This window comes from Melozone crissalis, unplaced genomic scaffold (genome assembly GCF_028551555.1).
Source record: "Melozone crissalis strain CALT ecotype California unplaced genomic scaffold, PUWL_Pcris_2 ptg000018l_1, whole genome shotgun sequence".
Lineage (NCBI taxonomy): Eukaryota > Metazoa > Chordata > Aves > Passeriformes > Passerellidae > Melozone > Melozone crissalis.
The window spans coordinates 3,750,395-3,772,775 of NW_026535796.1; the positions used below are offsets into that span (position 1 = coordinate 3,750,395).

At 58.7% G+C, this 22,381-nt stretch overlaps 4 protein-coding genes across 4 annotated transcripts; 3 read left to right on the forward strand and 1 right to left on the reverse strand.

The window, feature by feature from the left end:
• The first annotated feature begins 327 nt into the window (after positions 1-327).
• On the forward strand, positions 328-1,652 carry LOC128936213 (dispanin subfamily A member 2b-like). The gene is made up of 2 exons (XM_054274965.1): positions 328-871; positions 1,446-1,652. The coding sequence occupies exons 1-2, from the start codon at positions 665-667 to the stop codon at positions 1,650-1,652; spliced, it is 414 nt and encodes a 137-aa protein (XP_054130940.1). The 5' UTR covers positions 328-664.
• A 2,854-nt stretch (positions 1,653-4,506) lies between these two features.
• LOC128936214 (dispanin subfamily A member 2b-like) lies at positions 4,507-5,535 on the forward strand. The gene is made up of 2 exons (XM_054274966.1): positions 4,507-4,695; positions 5,377-5,535. Exons 1-2 carry the CDS (start codon positions 4,507-4,509, stop codon positions 5,533-5,535), a joined length of 348 nt encoding a protein of 115 aa, XP_054130941.1.
• Positions 5,536-6,978: 1,443 nt separating this feature from the next.
• LOC128936219 (interferon-induced transmembrane protein 5-like) lies at positions 6,979-8,349 on the forward strand. Its single transcript, XM_054274975.1, has 2 exons — positions 6,979-7,140; positions 8,131-8,349. The coding sequence occupies exons 1-2, from the start codon at positions 6,979-6,981 to the stop codon at positions 8,347-8,349; spliced, it is 381 nt and encodes a 126-aa protein (XP_054130950.1).
• A 1,778-nt stretch (positions 8,350-10,127) lies between these two features.
• On the reverse strand, positions 10,128-18,788 carry PGGHG (protein-glucosylgalactosylhydroxylysine glucosidase). Its single transcript, XM_054275119.1, has 13 exons — positions 18,545-18,788; positions 17,934-18,144; positions 16,959-17,394; positions 16,686-16,805; positions 16,124-16,255; positions 15,736-15,847; positions 14,731-14,803; positions 14,159-14,295; positions 13,799-13,932; positions 13,542-13,637; positions 13,355-13,452; positions 10,296-10,507; positions 10,128-10,209 (listed from the first exon to the last, which is right to left on the reverse strand). Exons 1-13 carry the CDS (start codon positions 18,786-18,788, stop codon positions 10,145-10,147), a joined length of 2,070 nt encoding a protein of 689 aa, XP_054131094.1. The 3' UTR covers positions 10,128-10,144.
• Between the last annotated feature and the right edge of the window lie 3,593 nt (positions 18,789-22,381).

The window sequence follows — 22,381 nt, forward strand, 5'->3', positions numbered from 1 at the left end:
CTCTGCAGGATTTGGGGATTTCACAGGGATTAGGGACAGAGAAAGAAGGGGAAAGAAAAAGGGGATAATGAAGGAGCCAAGGGAAAAAAAAGGGGGAAATGAGGAGGGCGAAGGCAGGGGGAAAAGTGAGGAAAAAAGGAAAGGGGAAAGAAAGAAGCAAGCAAAGAAAGGACAAAACGGGAAAAGGGAAGAAAGGGACAACACAGGTGGCCAAAAAAAAAAAAAAAAAAAAAAGGAAAGAATGGAATAAAGGATGAAGGGAGAACAGGGGGCAAAAAAGGTGAAAAAGGTGACAAGGAAAGGGAGGGGAAACAAGGGGCTAAAGAAAGAAAAGGGAAAGAAAACGGTGAAGCAAAAAGGGGGCAAAGAACAGGTAAAGGTGGAGCTAAGGAAGGAAGCTGGCAATAAAGGGGCAACAAAAGAAACTGGGAAATTAGTAAAGAGGAGGATTAGGCAAGGAACGAGGAGAGGGGCCCGGGGTTTCCCCGGCGCCGAGGAGGAGGCTCCCGTGCCTCACAGGGCGTCCGGAGGGGCGGTCTGTTCCCGCTCCGTCCCAAATCTCGAGGAAACGAAACCGCGGCTCTGCGCCCGCCCCGCGGCGCCTCCACCTCCCGGAGCCGCACGCGTTCGCAGGTGCCACCACAGCTGTGCCCCAGCCCCAGGCATGCAGTCGCCGCTTCCGCCCTACGAGGTGCTGCCGACCGACGTGAGCATGGAGGAGATGCCCCGCAGCACCACGGTGGTGGTGGAGGAGACGCGGCAGCAGGAGCAGCAGCCGCCGCCGCGGGACCACCTGGTGTGGTCCCTGTTCACCACCCTGTACGGCAACTTCTGCTGCCTCGGCCTCCTGGCATTCGTCTTCTCCGTCAAGGTGAGGAGCCCGGGGAGACAGCCACCGAGTCCTGGACATCAGGGACACCCTCCGAGCCCTGGACCTCAGGGACACCCTCCGAGCCCCCAGCCCGGGATGCCCCATGGACCTCACTGAGCTCCCGGTCCCAGGGTGACCCATGGACCCCACAAACCCCAGACGAGAGGGTGCCCCAGGGACCCCACAAACCCCAGACCAAAGGGTGCCCCAGGGACCCCACAAAGTCCCCTCTTCATGGAGCCCTGACCCCACAGAGTCCCCTCTTTATGGTGGAGCACTGATCCCACAGAGTCCCCTCTCCATGGAGCACTGGCCCCACAGAATCCCCCCTTTATGGAGCACTGACCAGCACTGACCCCACAGAGTCCCCCCTTCATGGAGCCCTGACCCCAGGGAGTCCCGGCTACGAGTTCTGCAGGGTTTTGGGGCAGGGAGGGCAGTGGGCACCTCAGGGTACCCCCGGTGTTTTGGGAGGGTTCAGCCCTGTCTGGCGCCTCCAGCACCTCTCCCACAGCCCTGAGCCCCCCGGGACCCCCGCACCCCACTCCCCTGACTTTGCTCTGCCTGTCCCCAGTCCAGGGACCGCAAAGTGCTCGGTGACTACAGCGGGGCCCTGAGCTACGGCTCCACGGCCAAGTACCTGAACATCACGGCCCTGGTGATCAACATCGTCATCGTCATCCTCGTCATTGTCTTCGTCTCCCTGGCCTTAGCCGGGGTCTTCAGCCCCCGCCACCCCCCGTACCACCCGTACGGGGGATACGGGTACGGCCGCAGCTAAGTGCCCGCCCTCCCTGCCCTCGGGCTGTGCTTCCCTCCCGGGGCTGGAGCCACAATCCACGACAATCCCGCCTCGCCCGGAGCCCGCTGCTCTCCTGTCCCTGTCCCTCCCCACTCGGAGCTTTCGTGGTGGCTGGAGCTGCCTGGGGATGGACACGGCGCCCCCGAGAGCAGCTGAGCACCCCAGCCCTGCCACAGCCTGCTTGGAGCCCCAGCTGCCTCAAAACAATGCTGAGGAGGAGCGCCTGGCTCAGAGAATCCTTGCTCTCTGAAATAAAAGTTTCTTTTACTTTTGCCGTGTCTCGGTTTCGTATCATTGAGGATGTGGTTTGGGGTTTGCTCTGCAGCAGCTTGGCAGGATGAGAAACGGGGTCAGCCCGTGGGATGGGCCTGGGGGAGGAGGTGTTTGAGGGTCCCGAGAGATGAGAATCTTGACTGCATGCTTCAGAAGGCTGATTTATTATTTTATGTATTATATTTTTTAAAAGTTATATACTAAAGCTATACCAAAGAAAGAGAAAGGAGACATCAGAAGACTATCGAGGAAAGGAATGATAGCAAAATCTTGTGACTGACCAGAGAGACAACACAGCTGGACCTGTGATTGGTCATCAAGTAGAAACAGTTCGTGTGAGACCAATCAAAGATGTACCTGCCGCATTCCACAGCAGCAGATAATTATTGTTTACATTTCTTTTCTGAGGCTTCTCAGGAGAAAAATCCTAGCGAAAGGATTTCCATAAAATGTGTCAGTGACACCTGAGGGAGGTGGGAAGTGTCCCCCATCACGGAGACACTGCTCAGGGGACACCCCAGGCACCCTGAACCTGGCTCCTGCATCCGCACGGGCAGTGAAGCTCCTGGAAGGGTCACACGAGGGTGAGAGTGGGAGCTGATCCCTGCTGGGTGTCACCAGGAGCACCCCCATCCTCACCGGCCCTCAGGAGGGGCTGGCAGCAAGCAGAGCTGAGGGCAAGCTGGCTTTGGGGGGGCAGGACATGCAAAGGGCTTGAGCAGGATGAGCTGGAATGGGACTGAGCGGGGCTGGAGAGGCTCCCAGAGGGAAGGGCCGGTGGGTTCTGCACCTCCATCCCCAATCACCCCACCAGGGCTGGATTGCCCATCTCCCCCTGCAGCCAGGGGAGCTGGGATCCTCTGTGCGATGCTCACTGCCCCCATCCCACGTGCCTGGAGCCCGGTTTGCCTGGGCACGGCCGCCCATGTGCCCGCAGCAGCAAGCAGGGCACGAATTCCGTGTCCCGCCCGGCTGCCATGCGCAGCCTTCGCTTTCGCTATCAGCTCATCCCAGCCCGCAGCTCCCTCCCTTTGTGCTCCAGATTCCCTCCTCATCCCACAGCGCAGCGAACTGCGGCCAGAGGGAGCCGCACCAAGCACCAGGAGTCCCTCCCTGTCCCTGTCCCTGTCCCTGTCACTGGCTGGCAGGGCGGGATCCTCACACTTCGAGGCTGCCGCACGTGTCCCTGCCTGCCCGGCCCCGGAGTGGCCCCGGAGGCGACGTGGGCAGCCCTGGCCCAGCCCGTGTGGCAGAGCCCCGGCCCTGCAGCTGGCCTGGCTCCCCCTTGCCCTGGGCACCCCTGGCCCTCGGCAGGGCCCGGTCCCGGGGGCTGGGGCCCCGCACGGAGGGGAACAAAAGCGCGATTTTGCCTCTCCCCACGAACACGGGGCTCCTGCCAAGACGCCACTCGTAAGATGTCAGAAATCCCACTCACAAACACAGCGGATATTTGTTGCAGGATCGCTGGCACGGAGCCTCCGGTGAATCATTTTCTGCTCTGCTTTTTTCCCGGAAAACACGGGCTCCTTGCTGCACAAGGAATCCGCTGCCTGCCCGGCCCCAGGCTCGGCCTGCCCAAAACCAGCGCAGCCAATGGGAACTCAGGCCAGCAAAGGCCACTGCTCCAAGATCCCCATTTCCTCCTTCTCCCTGTTTTTTATCAGCAGTTTCCGGCACAAATCTAAAGGGCAACCCCACACAAGCCGACACGGAAAGAATTGACCCTTTCACATCCCAAAACAGCCACAGGCAAAGCCTTCCTCCCTCCCTCCTGTGACCACCCCAGGCTGCCATGGACAGCTCCCGCAGCCCACCTGCCACCCAAACTCGGGAGGAGAACAAAAACTCTCCAGCACGACGCTTGCAGTGACAGAGAATGAGGCATTGCCTTGTCCTGGCCAGGACAGGCCATGGAAAACATTCCCATCCACGCATAGTTCCTTACATGGTGTTTCCCATGTCTACACGGACAAAAAGCCAAAGAAATTCCCGTTCAGACGTCTTAAATTACACTTAGAAATTGCACTGACACTTAAGAATTACAATTCTTAGTATTAGATCTCCTATCAGTTCTTGATCCCTTCACCTTCGAACCCTATTTTTCGGTTCTCTCAAGGATTCATTTCCCAGACAGGGAGGCGATGTTGGTTAATGGTCGCTAATGGTCCCTAGTATTCGCTAATGTTCTCTAATGCTCTTATGGCAACTCCCAATCTGTGCGTGTTCAGATCACGGCCCTCTCCGGATGAACAGAATCTTTCGAAGAAAAACTTGATTTCCCCTCCCCTTTGGCACAGGCGAACAAAATCATGATTAATGTTGCATTAAAAAAAATTAAATTTTTATCATTTCAAACATCCCCTCCAGTCCCCTCGGAGTCCTCAGGGCTCTCCCAAACCTCTCTAAGCCCCCCAGGGTCCCCAGGGCTGCCCTGCACCCCCAGCCTGCGTGGGCTGGGGGTCCCAGCGGGCCGTGCCCCTCCTCCCCCTGCGGGGCGGTGCGGGGCCGGTCCCCCGCCCTGAGCGAGCTCCGCTCCCGTTCCCGGCGCTCATTCCCGGCCATGGAGCCCCGGCAGGCGGACGTGTCCATCCCGCTGCAGTCCTCCGGCTGGGGGGCGGCCGCCCCCGGGCCCCGCTCCGAGCCGCAGCCCCGGGACTACGTGCTCTGGTCGGTGTTCAATGTGCTGCTGTGGGGCGCGCTGGCCGGGCTGGGCTGCTGCGGCTTCCCCGCGCTCGTCTGCTCCGTCAAGGTGAGGGAGGGGCCGGGGACCCCCGCCAGACCCGCCCCGGATCGAGCCCCGATCGGCCCCGGGACCCCAACCAAGACCGACCCCAGCCAGACCCTCCCGGGGCTCCCCGGGCCCGGCCGAGCCCGGCACGGGAACCCCGACGTGTCCCGGCTCCATCCCCACTCCGGAGCCCCGACCCAGCCCCGCCCGGACCTTCCCCTCACCCGGGGATCCCCCGGCCCTCCCTGACACCCCCGCTCCTCTCCCCCTGCCCACCTCCCTCCAAACCCCTCTCCCATCACCGGATCCCCTCTCCCATCCCGAACCCCCAGTCTGGTCTCCCATCCCCGATACCAGCCCTCCCCGGGACCCACAAAGCCACACTGTGCCCCCCATGGGACCCCCAAAGCCGTGTTCCCCCCCAAGACACCCAAAGCCGTGTGCCCATCCTGGGACCCCCAAAGCCACACTGTAACCAACCCGGGACCCCCAAAGCCGTGTCCCCACCCCGGGACCCCCAAAGCCACACTGTCCCCACCCCGGGACCCCCAAAGCCGTGTGCCCCCAGCCCCCGCTGGCCTCGCCCCGTGCACCGGGTGACACCCGCGTCCCCAGGCTCCCAGCACAACCTCGCGGCCACACGGGGGGCTTGGCCCCCCAATCTGCGCCCCACACACCCCGAGCCCCCCGCTTGCCCCCCAGGCCCGTGACTGCAAGCTGTCGGGGGACCTGGAGGGTGCGCGGCGCCACAGCCACCGCGCCAGGGTGGCCAACATCGTCTGCTCCGTGGCGGTGGCCCTCGTCTGGCTCATCTTCATCATCATCGCCGCCACCTTCATGTCCCGATTCAGGCACACCTGAGCGGCGCCGGCCCCACCCGCGGGGTGCTGCCCCCTCCTCCTGCCTCCAAAATGCGCCCGCCCGAGGCGCGGGGGCGCAGGGAGTGACCCCGCTGTCCCCGCTGTCCCCGCACGGCCGCGGGACGGGACGGGACGGGGCGGCCAGGCTGGGGCGTGGGGGACAGGGGACAGCCCCCCACTCCCCCGCTTGGCTGCGCTCACACGCTCCCTGGCACCTGTGACACACCTGTGGGTCACCGCTGCCGCCGATGGAGTTGTCCCCTCACTGTCACCTCCTCCACCGCGGGACATCGCGGAGAGAGAGTCCTCGGGCATCCTTGCGGCCTCCTCCTCCTCCTCCTCCTCCTCTTCCTCCTCCTGCTGCTCCCATCCCTGCCTCCATCCCGCCGCGGAGCAGGGCGCTTGCAGCCCAAATCCCATCTGGGGTGTTATAGATACGTATTATAATATTGGCTTTTCGCAAATGTTAAAATGGATTTTATATGTGTAGCGTTATAACAAAGTTATACACCACACATTTTATACGTGTAGTGTATAACTCCGTTATAAATATATAGTTTTTATTTCTGCTGTTAATTAAGCTTGGGCATAGTAGTAAAACAGCTAAGATAAGCATGCTTCTGTTAAAATGCCTGCTTAGATGAGATAACATCCAATAAACAAATAAAAAAAGACTCCTGCTTACAGATATACCGAGTATCAACCCTCATCATCTAGAGACAGTGTGGGCCAAACCAAAACTAAAAATAATAATAAAAAAAAAAAAAAAACACGACCAAAAAATGCACATACTCTAAAAAAGTAAAACCAGAAAAGAGTCATAGTAAACAATCCTTAAAATATGCAAACTAGTTTAAGAAAAAAGTTTACTGTACATCAGAGTCTATAAATATACAACGGGCTGATATTAGAAAAAAACGTGTTTAAGAAGCGTCTCCGGAGATAACAGGGTGCTCTTAACTGAGCACCAAGACACGCCCAGCCGTAATCTTTGCTCCTTATCTCCTACTATCCTTTATTAAACTTCTAAAATTTTCACAAGAGAATAAAAGCGTTTTCCACGTTGGAGATGGCAAGAAAAGGAAATCAAAGCCCCTCCGCGTGTCCTGCCCGCTCACCCTGCAGCCCGGGTGCCGGGGATCCCCGCGGGTGCTGCTCTTCCACTTTTCCACACTTGCTTCCCACTCCACCCATCCCAGCGCCCAAAGGTGCTGCCGAGGGGGGTCAGCCCTGCCCAGCTCACCTGGAGCGGGGTTTGGAGGTGCCTGTGCCAGCCGGGGCTCCGCCTCGCAGCGCTCCTCATCCCGGGAGGAAGGCTGGGCTCGCCATCCCTGCGGGACAACCGCATCCCTCAGGGCTGTAATTTCCCGAGTTTATATTTAGCGGAGCAGGGATATAAAAGGGGCGCTGCCGCCGGAGCCGCGGGGTCCCTCTCCGTGCCACCATGGACACCTCGTACCCGCGGGAGGAGCGGCCGCGCCCCAAGCGGGGGTCGCCCCCCGCCGCCCCCCAGGCGCCCCGCGACCACCTGCTCTGGGCCATCTTCAACACCCTCTACATGAACTTCTGCTGCCTCGGCTTCGTGGCGCTCGCCTTCGCCGTCAAGGTACGGCCCCAGAGCGCTCGGGGCTCGGGAGGGACGGGAGGGATGCCCAAGGAGGCAGCGAGCGCTCGGGAAAAGTCCCGGAGGGGCTGGGGCGGGCAGATCCCAGCTCTCCACAGGCGGTGGCACCTGCCGCTGGTGAATCCTCCCTGCTCTTCCTGCCACCGATTCCGGAGGCTGGAATAACCGCAGCCCCCTGCCCAGCGCCCGAGGAGCAGCTGTGTGATCCTAAAAAATGCCATGGGGGGCGGGATTTCACCAGCACCCCCCCGGCAGGAGCAGCTGGGGAAAAATGGGGACAAGCAGGGACTGGGGTCAGAGAGGCTCTGGAGGTAGCAGGAGGGAAAACAGGAGAGAGAATTGCAGTTCCAGCAGGGCTAGACTGGGACAGAAAAATGGGGACAGGCAGGGACTGTGGTCAGAGAGGCTCTGGATGAAGCAGGGAGGAAAAAAACAAGTGGGAAAGGATGCAGAGCTGGAGGGGAGCAGGAGCAGCCTGGGATGGATGGATGGATGGATGGATGGATGGATGGATGGATGGATGGGTGGATGGGTGGATGGATGGATGGATGGATGGATGGATGGATGGATGGTTGCAAGGGGAACAAAGCCCTGGAGCAGGAATGGCTGAGGGAAAGAGCTGCAAGAGGGGGCCTTGGGAAGGGGATGAGGGAAAGGGCTGTGGGAAGGGGCTCTCCAAAGGGGCTCAAGGAAGGGGATGAGGGGAGGGGCTTTGAAAAGGGCTGTGGGAAGGTTCTCCAAAGCAGCTGAGGAGAGGGTCTTTGGAAAGGAGCTAAGGGAAGGAGCTGTGGGAAGGGGCTGAGGGAAGGGGGCTTTGGAAAGGGCTGAGGGAAGGGGCTGTGGGAAGGATCTCTCCAAAGGGGCTGAAGGAAGAGGCTGAGGGAAGGGGCTGAGGGAAGGGGCTGAAGGAAGGGGCTTTGGAAAGGGCTGAGGGGAGGGTCTGAGGGAAGGCTCTCTCCTCGGCTGCTGCAGGCTCGGGACAGGAAGGTGTCCGGGGACGTGGAAGCCGCTCGTCACTTCAGCTCCAAGGCGCGGTGCTACAACGCGCTGGCCACGGCGGGCAGCGTGGTGCTGCCCCTGCTGCTCGGGGCCCTCATTGTCACCGGCGTCATCCACCTCTCCAAGCTGGCCCAGGACTCCGTGGGCTTCTTCACCTACCAGCTCAGCGGCAGCGACGACGAGGACCAGTGACCCCGGGTGGTGGCACCTCCTCTGCTCCCAAAAGGCCACCGTCCCTGTCTGCCACCCCCCACCCCCCAAGCCCCGTTATTTTTGTTTATCCTGTGGGATTTTTTACCTCCCGTTATCCCGTGTGGAGCCCCAGTTTCTGTTGTTGCTATTTAAATCATTAAACGCTTCACACAGCGCGGGTTTCTGCATGTGGGAAGGGGCAGGGGGGTGCCAAAGGGAAAACATAAATTGGGATTTTTGGCTCTGATGGGGCTCCTGGCAGCCAGTCGACACCATTGTTCCCACAGCCTTTAGGGCCACCTTTGGCCCCAGGACTGAGGAGGGGAGGAAGCAGAGACGCTCCTGGGTCTCGTGGGGGCAGGATGAAGCAAACGGCGTGTCCCCTTCCCAAATGGGTGTCCCCTCCCCACCCCAAACGGAGCTGAGACCTGCAAACCCATTGCAGCGACACTGACACCCCCAGCCAGGACAGGGGGGGGTCGGGAAGCGCCCCCAGTGCTCCCTGCTCTCCGTGCCTGGGCTGGAGACAGCTCATTTTGGGATAAGGGACCCCTTTTTGGAGGCTGAATCCCCTTTTAGTGCCGACTAGCCCTGGCTCCAGCGGGGCCGCATCCCAGCCCCATCCAAATCCCAACCCCGGTGCAGTGCACAGGGCTGGGGACAGCACGGTCCCTTTGTCGTGCCAAGAGCTGCCGCTAATTAGGGGCTGGCTCTACTTAGGGGCTGGCGGCTCTGATGAGGCTGGAGCAGGACCCGAGTAATTACAGGGCAGCGGGAACGTCCCTGCTCCAGCCCTGAGCATTCCCAGATGCCTCGGGGCACGGAGCAGCCGCGGGGCTTTTTATAAACCGGGCCGAGATTCCTGGGGTTGGCCTGGCCGGGACAAAGCCCTCGGGGCTGGGAACGCCCCCGACATTCCCTGAATCCCACCCAGGATGGGACAGGGAGGATGGAGAGAGGAGGAGGATGTGCAGCCAAGAGCCAGGGGCTGGGAGCACCGAGCCCGCCCTGGGCAGGCACGGGAATTCCTCGGGATTCCTGGGACACCAAACACCGTGTGCCAGGGCAAAACCACAGCAGCTCTGTGCTCAGGCTGCCCTTGCCTCCCTCGGACAGGATAACGCCGCAGATCTCTGGTGTCCAGGCTTCCTGCAGCCCTTCAGATGCCAAATGAAAAAGGATTTAACTCTACAAGTGCTTGAAAAGAGAGGGAATAACGTAGATAAGGGTTTAAAAGCATGTGAGGGATGTTACACACCAAATAACAGGAGTGCAGCTGTGTGCTGCCCACACGGGGTTAAAAGGCTTTCTGCTGCATATTTTGGAGTAATACTTAGTGCCAAAACATCGTTCATCTGGTGCAACAGCACTGGCTGAGCCTGCACAGCCCTTTGAGCCCACAGAGCAACACATGGGGAAAGCAAGGAGCAGCTGGAGGAGCTGGAGTCAGGATCCTGGAGTCAGGAATGGGCTTCCTTACAAACACAAACATGCTGAGAGCATAAACAGCTCCTGGGTGTTCAGCAAACACATTTGAAAGGGACGTTTTCAGGCTTGGTTTCCTCTCCTGTGCTGAGTAAGAGATGTGTGGAGGGGAGTGGGGGGCTCAGACGCGGTGACAGCTCCAGCCCCTGACCCCTGGGGCCACAGGGACAGGTGGCACACAGGGGCAGGTGGCACACACAGCCCTGGGGGGGCAAAGGGCTCCTGGCACAGCCTGGCACCCCCTTTCCACCCCCTGCACCAACATCCCGGATCCGCTGCTCCAGAGGGCAGCTCCTGGATCAGGCAGGGCTCAGGGGGTGCTGCTGGGCGACCTCTGGATCCATCCAGGCGCTGTGGGGAAGGAGACACTCTGCCCTGCAACAGAAGAGCTTTGTGTGAGGGATGGGGATGGTTTCTCCCCAGGTTATTTCAGGGAGCAGGTGCAGGCAGTGCTGCCGTACCCTCCCACAGGGGAAAGCGCTGTCCCGACTCCAGCACAACTTCCAGGGGAGGAGCTGGAGGGTCCCAGGAGGCCTCAGTCACTGCCATCCTCATCTCCTCGCTGGTGATGGTGACCTCCAGCCTGTTGCCCAAGTAGGAGATGCTGGAGAGTTTCAGCTTGGTGATACCGTCGGGAAGCACAGGATCGAAGAGGAGGCCGGACCTGGTGATCCTGGAAAGGCAGGAGCAGTCAGGGGCAACAGCAGGAGCCACAGAGGAGCCCAGCTCGGGGTCAGGGTCAGGGAGCAGCCGCCTCTCCAGGCATCACCACCTCACACACACCAGAATGCATCCAAGGAGCTGCTGGGGCTCTGATTCCCAAGACATTCCTGTCCCATCCCAGTTCCACAGCTGGGGCCTGGGCTTTCCAGATTTCATATTTTAGAAACTCAGCCCAATTCCCTGCTCTTGGCTCCAGCAGCAGCTGTGCTGGCAGAGCCTGGGGAATGCCCTGCTCCTCCTGCTCCCAGAGCAGGGAACCCTCACACACCCACCTCAGCTCCCATTCCCATGGGATGGAGGGATGGGAGCTCAGCAGGAAATGCAGGCACAGGGAGCTCCCAAGGCTCAGAGATAGAGATGGATGCAGGGCTTGACCTAAGGCCTCGGAGAAGAGGCTTGAAGGTTTAGAAAAGAAAAGTGAAACAGACACAAAGTAAGAATTAAGATTTGTAGTTGAAGCAGAAATGTGTTTTAAGCAAGCAGAAAAATGCCTCATGGAAGTGAATAAATATGTTAAGTGAGGTAGTAGAAAATTTTAAAGTCTAGCAGTAGAACTTGTTATAGAGCTGGCAAAAAGTAGAATATCCAGCAATAAGTGTCTGGAGAGTTGTATGATTGGATAGAAAGAAGCACATTGCATCAGAGTCCTGTAAAATGTAGCAACGATTTCCAGCAGTTTGCTGTCATTTGCAGCAATGATAGCAAATTAATGATTGGGTTATGAACATCCTGGTGAGCTTTGTAGAAGTAGCTGATTGAGGAATATATAAGATATGATAAGAAATATATGATAAGAAATATATAAAAGACATTGCAACTAAAATTAAAACGCCTTCTGATGTGCTGGCACTGAATGTCGGTCTCAGCCTTCCATGAGACTGATTTTGCAATAAATAAACCATCTTTCAATTGCCTCATCGGTTGACCCTGTCTGCTCTGTATCCCCAGCAGTGCTCCCTCCCCAGAAACAATGGAACAAACATCCCAACCCAGCCCTGAGCCAAGGCCAAGCTGCCTGTGTGGGCGTTGGCTTTGGGTGAGGAAAAACAAGGGCCCCTCTTGTCCCCGGCCCAAATTCTGCACTCCAGAGCGCTCCCCGAGCAGCTCCAAAGGCTGAGAGGGCTGCAGAGGCTGCAGGGGGCTCAGGGGAGCCCCAGCACTGCACAGGATCCGTGTCCCATGGAGGGAAAGGCAGGACTGTGGTTGTACAATGTCACCGCCACCTCTGGAACTTGGCCAGAGCCACAAAGCTGTGGCTTGAGCCTGTGCCACCAGGGGCCTGACCAGCACACACTGGGCACCTGGAGACCTCCCAGCTGGGCCAAAGCCCAGATTTCCAGCTGGGAATATGGGAGCTCACACCCAGCTCCACCAGGGGATGGGGAACGGGTGGCTTTTCCAGCTGGGAATGGGGCAGCTCACACCCAGCTCCGCCAGGGAATGGGGAGGGATTCCCAGCAGCTCTGGCCACACACATGGAGTGAAAATACATGGTTAGGGCTGGAAGTTTTCAGTGGGAATCAAAAGGCTCGATCCAGCCTCAATTAAACCAGGAACAGGCTGAAGAGACGGCGGCTCCAGGGTGGAAACCACCACGGCTCTGAAATTACATGAACAGCTCCATGTTTTCCCGGGATATTTTAAAGCTGAGGCGATGCCTGCCCAGCACTTGGCTCCAGGGAGGCTGCAGGAGGTGTTTCCTCACCACATCCAAAGGAGACAGGAGGATGCTGCTGCCGAAGCAGAGATGTCCTGGATTGTCAAGCAAATTTATTCTATTTGCCACCTGTATGGCAGCTATCTTCTGTTAAGTGGGCAGTTTTCCTTATCTCCTCCATAACTATTCCGAGGAGACATCTGCTGATAACAGCTATTGAATGTCACTGCATGGCTGATAAGAGCTACAGCATCCCATTGTGAGATGTGAGCCCAGAGGGGAGAGACAAGCATTCCTACTGGAGATACAATCTGGAGCTTCTGGAACACCAACACTGGCTTCTCCACTGGATTCCCCAGAGGAACAGCAGCTGCCTCTGCTTCCACTGGCTCTTCAGAGGAAGAGACTGCACCTTTCTACAGGATCCCTGCTCCAGCAGAACCAGCCCTGACACTGCAGGAGGGCTGAGCCACAATTCCAATGGGACTGCTGCCAACACCCTGACCCACAGGGTGTCAGGTTGGGTTTTGACTCTGTCAGTGTTGTTTTAGTGTACTGCATTGCTTGTTTTATCTTTTTATTTTCTTCCCCCTTAAAGAACTGTTATTTCCTGCTCCCATATTTTTTGCCTGAGAGCCCCTTAATTTAAAATTTATAGCAATTGGGAGGGGTGGGGAGGGTTTACATTCTCCATTTCAGGGGAGGCTCCTGCCTTCCTTAGCAGACTCCTGTCTTTCCAAGCCAAGACAGACTGCTACCAACCCACAGGGCGTCAGGTTGTATTCTGACTCTGTCAGTGTTGTTTTAGTTTATTGCATTGGTTGTTTCATACTTTTATTTTCTTCCCTATTAAAGAACTGTATTTCCTGCTTGTATATTTTTTGCCTGAGAGCCCCTTAATTTAAAATTTATAGCAATTTGGAGGGAGAGGCTTTACATTTTCCATTTCCTGCCTTCCTTGGCAGGCACCTGTCTTTCCAAACCAAGACAAGAGAACAGGCTTAGGGAATGGAATTTTGCTTCCCAAATGTGACCTGTCATGAGCTCTTACCTGGGAACAGGTAAGAGCTCCAGCCAAACAGGGACATTTTAAGGGACAAGTGGTTGCTTGGGAGTTAACAGTGACACAACAGGTCTCACCTGAACCCCGTGAAGCCGAAGAGGACGACTTGCAGGAATCCACCCATCCCTGTCAGGAAGTTCACAGCTCCCGACCCATCCGCGTTCTCCACCCAGACCTGACCAGCAGGAGAAAGAGGTGATGCAGGAGTTGGGTTGGGATGCCACCTGCCTGGGAGCAGGAGGGACCTGCAGCCCCTCCACTCACCTTGAAAGGCTCTGTGATGTTGCTGAAGCACTTTTCCAGCTGGCTCCAGGCTCTCTGTGGCTCCTTCAGCTCCAGCCAGCCCACGGCAAACATGCTCTGCCGGAGGGGGACGGTGACAGCGCGGTGGAGCAGCACCACCTCCCTCCCCTCCATCCAGAGGGAGCGGCTCCAGGGCACATCCCAGCTCGGCACTGTGCCCTGGATGGAGCCCCCGCTCCCAGGGGAGAGTCCCAGGCCGGGCTCTGCCCTCTCCTCACCCAGGTCATGGCTGGCCCGGCCGGGTCCGTGACGGGCTCGTACATCTCCAGGTCGTTCCTCCGCACCTCGGCACTCATGGGGTGCATCAGTGGGAACCCCAGCAGGACCACATCTGCCTGCTTCACCGGCTCACCTGTGGACAGGGCTGCTCAGACACCTCCCAAATTTCCTAAATTTTTGAGCCCACTGATGAGAAACCATCCAGTGAGGCAGGAAAACCACCCATCTTGTTGCACTGCAGCAACAGCAGGGACTCTTCTTCTGCCATTCCCAATGGAATTCTGATCCTTCCAGGATTAAAAATGTGATCCATGGGCTGAGCCACCTCCATGGGCTGCTGCCCCTGCCTCCCCGCTCACCTGGGCTGTAGCCATCGTACTCAGGGTGGTATTTCCTCTCCTCATCAAAGGGCACTTTGATTTTCCTGGCACGGTCCTCCCACTCCTCTGGCACCTGGAGCAGCAGGTCCCGAGCCAAGTCAGCAGCAAAATTTAAGCTGGAAAGAAGGAGGAGCAAGGTTTTATGTCAGGGATGGGTGCTGGTGAGAGGAGAGAGGGGACAGAAGGAGCTGCAAGTGAAAGCTGCTGTGAAAGAACAAGGGGCAGGGATTGAGCCAGGGATAAGAGATCCTATCACAGAGCTGGGAGCTCCTTTCCCTGGCTCTGGGTGTCTCCAGCTGGCCAACAGCACAGACACCCCAGGAATGCCCAGGGAGAAGCCCTGCTGTGGATGGAGATCCCTCCCAGCCCCACATGGGCACCGAACAGGTCAGAGGAGCCGGGGGAGCCCCCACTCTCCCTGTGACTGCAGAGGGGAGTGAGGGGAGGGAGGAAGGATCCCCTCGGGATCCTCACTGCTCCCACCCCTGCAGGGTGCCAGGGGGAAGAGCAGAGAGCCAGGCCAGGCTCCCAGGTGGGACCCCAAGCATTACCTGCGCCGGGCCACGGCGTTGGTGTAAGCAGAGTTGTCCACCTGGCTGTGGTACTCATCTGGGGGCATGACACCTGCGGGGACAGCAGGGGACACCTGGCACCCCAACACACCCGGGGCTGCTCTGGGCCCCTCCTCGGGGACACGGTGGGGAAGGGGACCCTGCTGCCCAAATGGATCCTGCTGGCAGGATCCCACACAGTCCCAGCGGGATGCTCAGTGGGGAACACGCACGGTGCTCTGTGGGAAATGGAAAGATAGAAACTTCCACAGATGCAGGAAGGTTTAATTTGCAGCCTTGGAAGGAGCTTGGATTGATGTAAAAATAAAGTATGCAGACATTAAGTAGAAAAATCAACTTATGCTTCTATAATCATAAGTAAGAATAAGCCTTAAGTAAGAAACTATTGATAAAATGGTGAAGGGTATATAAGGTAAGAGTGTAATTGTATAGAGTTTAGATGTTACAATAGGGGTGTGTGTGTACATAAAATAACAGCCTGCTGGTTAAAAGTATCCACACTGCAGCAACAGTAAGTAAAGGTGACAGGTTAGAAAAGCAAAACATGCTCTGTAGCGATAGTCCATTGGATAAGAGAGTTATATATCATCTTGTAAAGTTATATATTGTCTTGTAACAAAGAACTTTTGACTATCTGGAGCTATGGCTGACTGCTTGCTGTCTCAAAATCTCACAGCCTCTGAGACTGACGTCTATTTAAACAATAAATTGTCTTTAGTCCTTTAGACTGATTTTAGCCCTGTCCCTTTAATTAATGCAGTGACAGTGACAGTGCTGAAGCAGGAACAACCCGGGGTGCAGCTCTGGCTGGTGCATGCAGGCACCTCATCCTCAGGGCAGCCTGAAGGGCACCTCCAAGCCATGGAACCCCAGGGTGGTTTGGGTTGCCTTAAAGCTCATCCAGTTCCATGGGCAGGGACACCTTCCACTAGACCAGGTGGCTCCAAGCCTCTGCTTTCCACCCCATTGCCACGGCAGAGGTACCTCTGATGTGGTAGAGCTGCTCCTCCTCACTCCACACCATCCTGCTGCACCAGTACTGAGCCACGGCTTCCACCAGCTCCCAGCCCCCGTCCTCCCGGAACAGCTTCAGGTCCTGGGGAAAGACAGGGGCATGAGGGGGAGACTCCACCAGGCCCAAAGCCAGCAGGAGGATGGAGAGGAGCTCTGAGGAGGCGGAGGGAGCAGGAGGAAAGACTGGCCTGGTTTGAGCCGACAGCATGCTGAGACGCCCACAGGAGCAAGGGCAGAGCAGGCAGGGCTGCAGGAGGGAGCCTGCGGAGCAGAGAGAGCAGAGTTCCTCAGGGAAGGGACAGTGACAGTGTCCAGGTGTCCTGCCACCGGGCCATCAGGCGGAGCACCGTCCCTTTACCTGCGTGGTGCAGTAATACTGCTCGAAGGCCATCAGGACATCCCCGCTGATGTGGATTTCCTGCGCTCCGTAGATCTCCTCAGGACACACCTCCCGGCCCGTGGCTGCGCTCTCCCACGGGAACTTCGCGCCCTGCCAGAGAAGGCATCCATGAGCACATCGCCCTGTGCTGTGTCCCGCTGAAACAGCCCGGGACTGCCCTGGGGACAGGGACAAGTGCCACCCCAGCCCAGGATTCCTCTGGGGATAGGAATTGGTGCCACCCCAGCCAAGGACTCCCCTGGGGACAGGGACAGGTGTCCCCCCAGCCCGGGATTGCCCTGGGGACAGGGGCAGGTGCCACCCCCGCCCGGTGTCCCCTGGGCACAGGGGCAGGTGCCACTCCAGCCTAGTGTCCCCTGGGGACAGGAGTTGGTGCCACCCCCACCCGGTGTCCCCCTGGGACAGGAGTTGGTGCCACCCCAGCCCGGGATTGCCCTGGGGACAGGGACAGGTGTCACCCTGCCCGGTGTCCCCTGGGCACAGGGACAGGTGCCACCCCCGCCCGGTGTCCCTGTCGCACCTCGTATCCCTGTTCGCGCGCGTTGCGCCTGGCGCCCTCCAGCGTGCGGATGCGGTAGTGCAGGATGGCGCGGGCAGCCCCGGGATGCAGCAGCAGGATATTCGGGAACATCCAGGTGTCCTGCGGGGCCGCCGGCGGGATTGGCTGGGGGGAGGCATCCGAATGCTCCCGCCAGCTTCACCCCTCAAGCACACCCTCATCCCGATGGAAGGATGGAGTCTCCTCCATCCCACTGGCCGTGCCAAGCCCCCAGCTCAGCACAGCTCCCCTCACCTGGTCCCAGAAGACGTGTCCCCAGTAGTCCTCGCCGCGGGTGCCGTTGGACAAGCCGCCGGGGCTGATGCCGTGGAAGGGCACTCCGGGGCTGTCCCGGGGCGGGAGGGCGCTCAGCAGGTAGTAGAGGCAGCCGTGGAGCGCCTGGCGCAGGGCCGGGGGCCCGTCCAGCTCCACGGAGCAGCCGCGGCGCAGCGCGGCCCAGGCGCGGACGTGGGAGCGGAGCAGGGAGCCCGCGGCCGCCAGCGACAGCCCCGCGCTGTAGCTGCGCTTCGCCTCCTCCTCGCTGCCCGCCACCGCCGTCAGGAACTGCCAGCACCGCTCCCGCTCCCCCCCGCCCAGCGTCAGCCCCTGCGGGATGGGGGTCCACAGCATGTGCACGGTGGGACGGGGGCCCCCCTCCACCTCGGGAACCAGCGTCTGCCCGTAGATGTAGCTGTGGGAGACGGGAAGCGGTTGGGGAAGGTGTTTCTTCCCAGTGTCCCATCTAACCCTGCCCTCTGGCAGTGGGAAGCCATCACAAACGGCCTCTGGAACCAGGAATTCTGTTCTAGAGGTCACATCCTACAAATCTCCTGTTTTCACCAACCTCACTTCTTTGGAATCACATCTAGCCCTGTCACCTTCACCACCCTCACACATCAGAGTGAGGGATAATTCTGGAGTAGCAAGTAATAAAAATATTTCTATGCTTCATTTCAGGGTCTTTTAAATACACTTACCAGGACGAAGCAGGTGTGAGAAGCCTCTACAACCCTCACCGTTCCAGCCCCACACCCCCCTCACCATTCTATCTCTACATCCTTCAGCATTCCAACCCCACACCATTCACCATTCCAGCCCCACACCCCTCACCATTCTGGCCTCACCATTCCAGCCCCACATCTGCAGTTTATTCCCAGGGGAGAGCAGGGCACTGCACCACAGCCCACAGAAGGTGAGCTCAGGGCAGGGACCCCCATTCCTCACACTCACTGTGCTCCCTGGAAGTCTGGGCCTGAGCTCAAGTGCAGGTCCTGGCTCTGTGGCTCGAACAGGCTCTGGAGCTGGACGGTGACGGGATGTGTGGAGCCATCCAAGCGCCGGATGGTGACACTGGAGGCCATCAGGTGCACCAGGGAGTGGTGGGCGTACAGCTGCTGCGTGGCCGTGTAGCCAGGGCACTGAATGGTGTGGCTGAAGGTCCCTGCAAGCACAGCCAGAGCCACCAGCCTTTGGAAACACTTGGATCCTGCCCTATCCACTGGTTCCTACTGGCCAAGGAATTGCTTTTCCCAGGATCAGACCCAGTTGTGGACTGGAGAACACCACTGACAGCGAGCCTGGCCAAGCTGCTGAGGGACGGTCTGTGCCATCAAACATGATTAAAGAGCGTGTGCCGAGCCTGGCCCCAGCAGGGATAGAGCTAGAGCCTGAAAATCACTTATCCCACACAAAAGGTGGATTTTCCGCTCGTTCCAGAGGAGCAGCGCCCCGAGGCGAACGGAGAACGGGGAGAAGGAGGGTGTGACTGAGCACAAGAGGCAGCAGAAGCAGAGAGAACGGAGCCCTGCAGAGCCCTGGGGAGGTGCCGGCTCCGCGCTCACCTGTCCAGGTGTCGAGGGCGAAGCTCTGGGCGGCTCCGGGCGCTGCCATGCGCAGCCCCAGCGGGCTGGGGACATCGGCGCGGTGCGTGTCCCCCGCGGCGCCGCTGTACACGCCAGCGGCGTGCAGGATGTCCCGGAACACGCGGGTGCCCAGCAGGGCGTTGGTCACCGTGGGCAGCAGCCGCGGGTCCCCGGGCAGGGCCGTGGCCGTGAACACGCCGGGGTCGCCCTCGCCATCGGCCATCGCCCACCTGCGGACCGCAGGGATGGGATGAGAGCTGAGGGGACAAAGTCAGCTCCCTGTCACCTCCTGTCTGCCACCAGCGGTCTCTGCCCCTTTTAGTGTCCCCTCTGTCACCTCCAGCGGTTTTCCCCCATCCCAGCTTCCTCCCAGCCCTGGGGTGCATCCCCTCTGCTCCCTCCCCATCTCCAGCTGTCCCAAATCCCGACGGATGAAGGACGAAGCTCACGGGCTTCATCACTTCTCAGCCTCCTCCCTCTTCCTCTTCTGATGCTGGGATGGGGTTGCACCAGTTTCTCCCAATACACAGAGAGACACCTTCCCCATCTGGCCTCCTCTTCCTCCCGGTGCTGTTCCGTGACACTTTGAAAAGTTCCTGATACTTCCCCCTCTGTCATCTCACTGCACCCCTCTGTTCCCTTCACTCCTGCATCTCCAGCTCAGCCTCCTGGGGCAGGACCTTTCAGTCTCACTGATTTATACATAAAACTATATAAATAATGTAATGTACAGACATATAAATAATTACAGACTAAAGATATGTACAGATACAGACGTGCACAAGCAGCCCCTGACAAAAGGCAGCTGCAGCTGGCTCCTGGCAATGCTGGGCACAGGAAAAACACAGGAATGACCAAACGAGGCTCGGAGAGACACTGAGCGGTGCTGGCAATCCAGCCGGGCTGACACAGGGGCAAGGAGGGTGCCCAGCCCCCAAATCCCTCCCCGACAGAAGCCGGATGCAGGAACGCCCAAGCTCAGCTCGGTTTCCTCACCGAGGCTGAGCTGGGAGGGAAATCCTGCCTTCGGGAAAGGGAAAAATCCCGGCCCAGCCCCAGCCCCAGGGTGCGGGAGGGAGGAGGTGGCTCTTGCCTTCTGTCCCGAGGCCGGGCTGAGCCCGTGCAGGCGGAGAGACGCTGCTCCAGGCAAGGACGGAAGTTGCCCAACCGAGAAAGAAGGAAGGAAATCGCTTTTTTTCCCCGTCTCCTTAAAAAGAAATAGTTGGGAAAATGATCCTGGGCACGCAGGGGTTTGTCCAGCTGAGCTGAGTGCCCGGGAGGGAGCGCGGCACCCCTGGGGCTGCCCCGTGCCGGGGGAGGAGGAACTGAAAGGGGAAAACCCAGTCGGATGAGCTGAGATCCCAAAGCCGCTGGCAGAGAGCCGGGTTAGCAGCACACCCCGCTGACCTCCCGTGCCCCCAGCCACGCTCTGACCCTTTCCCGTTTCCAGGGAGGACGGGAATTCCATCTGGACTTTGACTTTGGCATGCTTTTCCCAGCCCCTTCCAGCTGGTCCCGTCCTGGTGGGTCAGGGATCCAGGGCTGGAGCTGGAGCCAAGTGCCACTGGCTGCTCTGAGCAGCCTCCGGTGCTCACCGGGATCCAGCACTTGGCATAACACATCTGTCCTGTGCTGTAAATCCATGGAAAAAGCCCCCTGGAGCCTGGCTGGGTCAGTCCTGCAGCTGCCCATGCCCCAGGGATGCCTTGGGGCATCCCAAGCCTGAGCAGTAACACTTGCTCCCAGCTCTACTCCTTTGCTATTCCAGGGTCTAATCCCAGCTGGGCCCCAGCAGGATTCATTTCCCCTTTGGTTGGTTCCTCACAACCAGCTGCTGATTCCAGCACAGGCCGAGTCTGTGGCAAGGGCAGGGATATCCATCCCCTGGGCATCCATAGGGCTTCTGAGGCTCTGGAATCCCCTTCCAGCAGCCACCAGCACTCAGGGACAAGCAGTTCCTCCCCCAGCTGATCCCAGTGGCACGCACCCCACTTCCTTCCCTTTATCAGAGGAATTTGGAAATAGCCCTTTCCAGTGAGCCCTTTGTCCCTGAATGGTGCTTTGAGTGTTACAAAGTTTATAAAAGCCCACAGAAAAGAAGGTACAAGAAGAGAGTTCTGCTCCAAAGGAAGAGTTTTGCTCTAAGGGAAAAGGCCCCTCCAAGAGGAGGTCTCTGCTCCCCAGCAGAGCACTCAGTGTCCCCCTGTGCTGGCTGGGGATAGTTTTTGGTCTCAGGATCCTGGGCAGTGCTAAGGGGAAAAAATCCAACAACAATTAAGGGTAGAAAAATTAAGCAGAGATCAACTTGAGCAGACCTGTCTGTGTCAGGCTGTCCCTCCCTGTGCCCTGGAGCTGTGCCAAGGAGCGGCAGGGGGTGGTGGCAGCAGTGACAGTGACAAGCTGGGCAGCTGCAGAGCGAGGAGGAGCAGCGGGATCGCCCTGAGAGCGCCATGAGGGGTTTCCAGAGGGGCTCCCAGCTCCTGGCAGCCGCACTCCGGATCAGCCGGGCCCCCCGGGCACAGCTTCGCTCCCACCCCCCCGAGCACCCCATCCCTCCTGGTGTGAGTATCCTGGGGGGCTGAAAACATGGGAACAGCCCACATGGAGGGGCCCAAGCCCTCTGTGTCAGGGCCAAATTGTTTTGGGAGGGGGTGGAAGCAAAAGGGGAGGGGGAGGAAAAGAAGGAATGAGCCCTCAGGTTCCAGCCCACACCCCCACAGTGTCCATGCCCTGCTCCCCACCAGCTCCTGCTTCTGTTTGGCTTGTCCTTTCAGCCCCTTTTTTAACCTTTGAGGTTTGGGGGTCCCCTGCAGCCCAGGGCAAGGGGCAACAGTGACACTGGGGGTCCCTCAGAGCCAGACCCAGACCCTGCCCCCCTATCCTGGGACAATCCCCACGGGACAGGAGCTGTTGTCACCTCTGACAGCCCCCCTGTGTGGGGGTCCCGCCCAAAGGTCCCTCTGACAGTCCCCCTCAAACCAGACCCTCCCAGGCTGGGTGAAACAAGCTGGGAAAAAGGAGCTTTCCACCAAAATCCTGCCTGGTTCCACCTTCACCCCTTTATTTGGGGTTTTCCCTCTGCTGCCTTTCCAAGGTCTTAAAGAAAGGAGCTGCAGGAGCCTGGAGAGGCTTTTTCTAGGCAAATAAATCAAAGGAAGGTGCCAGTGTGAGGGGTTAATGCTGTCCTGGTTGCACTGGGGAAATGAGGGGCTGCTGCTGGCTGCAATTCCCATCCCAAAGTCACCTGAAAGTCAGGAACACTGCAGGCCCTGGCCACAGCCTCAAGGTCACGCACTGCTCAGTGTCCCAGAGGAACAAACCTGGAGAGCACCAGCTCCATGCACTGCCAGTGGGAACAGCTCTGCTCCCCACAGCCCCAGGGCAGGTGCCAAGGGCTGGGAAGAGCACAGGGAAGCCAGCTGGGGGTGGTGTTGGACAGCAGTGCAGCCATTTCGGGAGCCCTGTGAGCCGTGGCACAGCCATGCCACTGATTCCTGCTCCTTGTCCCCCTCAGGAACAAGCTGTGGCCTTCAGCCTGATGTTCTTGTCCTTCCTGGTGCCCACAGCCTGGGTCCTGAGCAACATCTACAACTACAGGAGCAGGCCTGAGTGAGGAGAGGCAGGAGCAACCTGATCCCTGCTGAGAGCATCCCCAGGGAAGAGGCCTCGGGACAGAGCCTTGCAGGGATGGAACCCCCTGAACCTGCTCATTAAAATCCACCTTTGCATCCAACAAGGGCTCACTGGGTTTGCTCCATCCTGTAGGGAAGGAACCAGAGCTGTGCCCGCTGTCCTGATGGCAGCACTCCCTCAAGG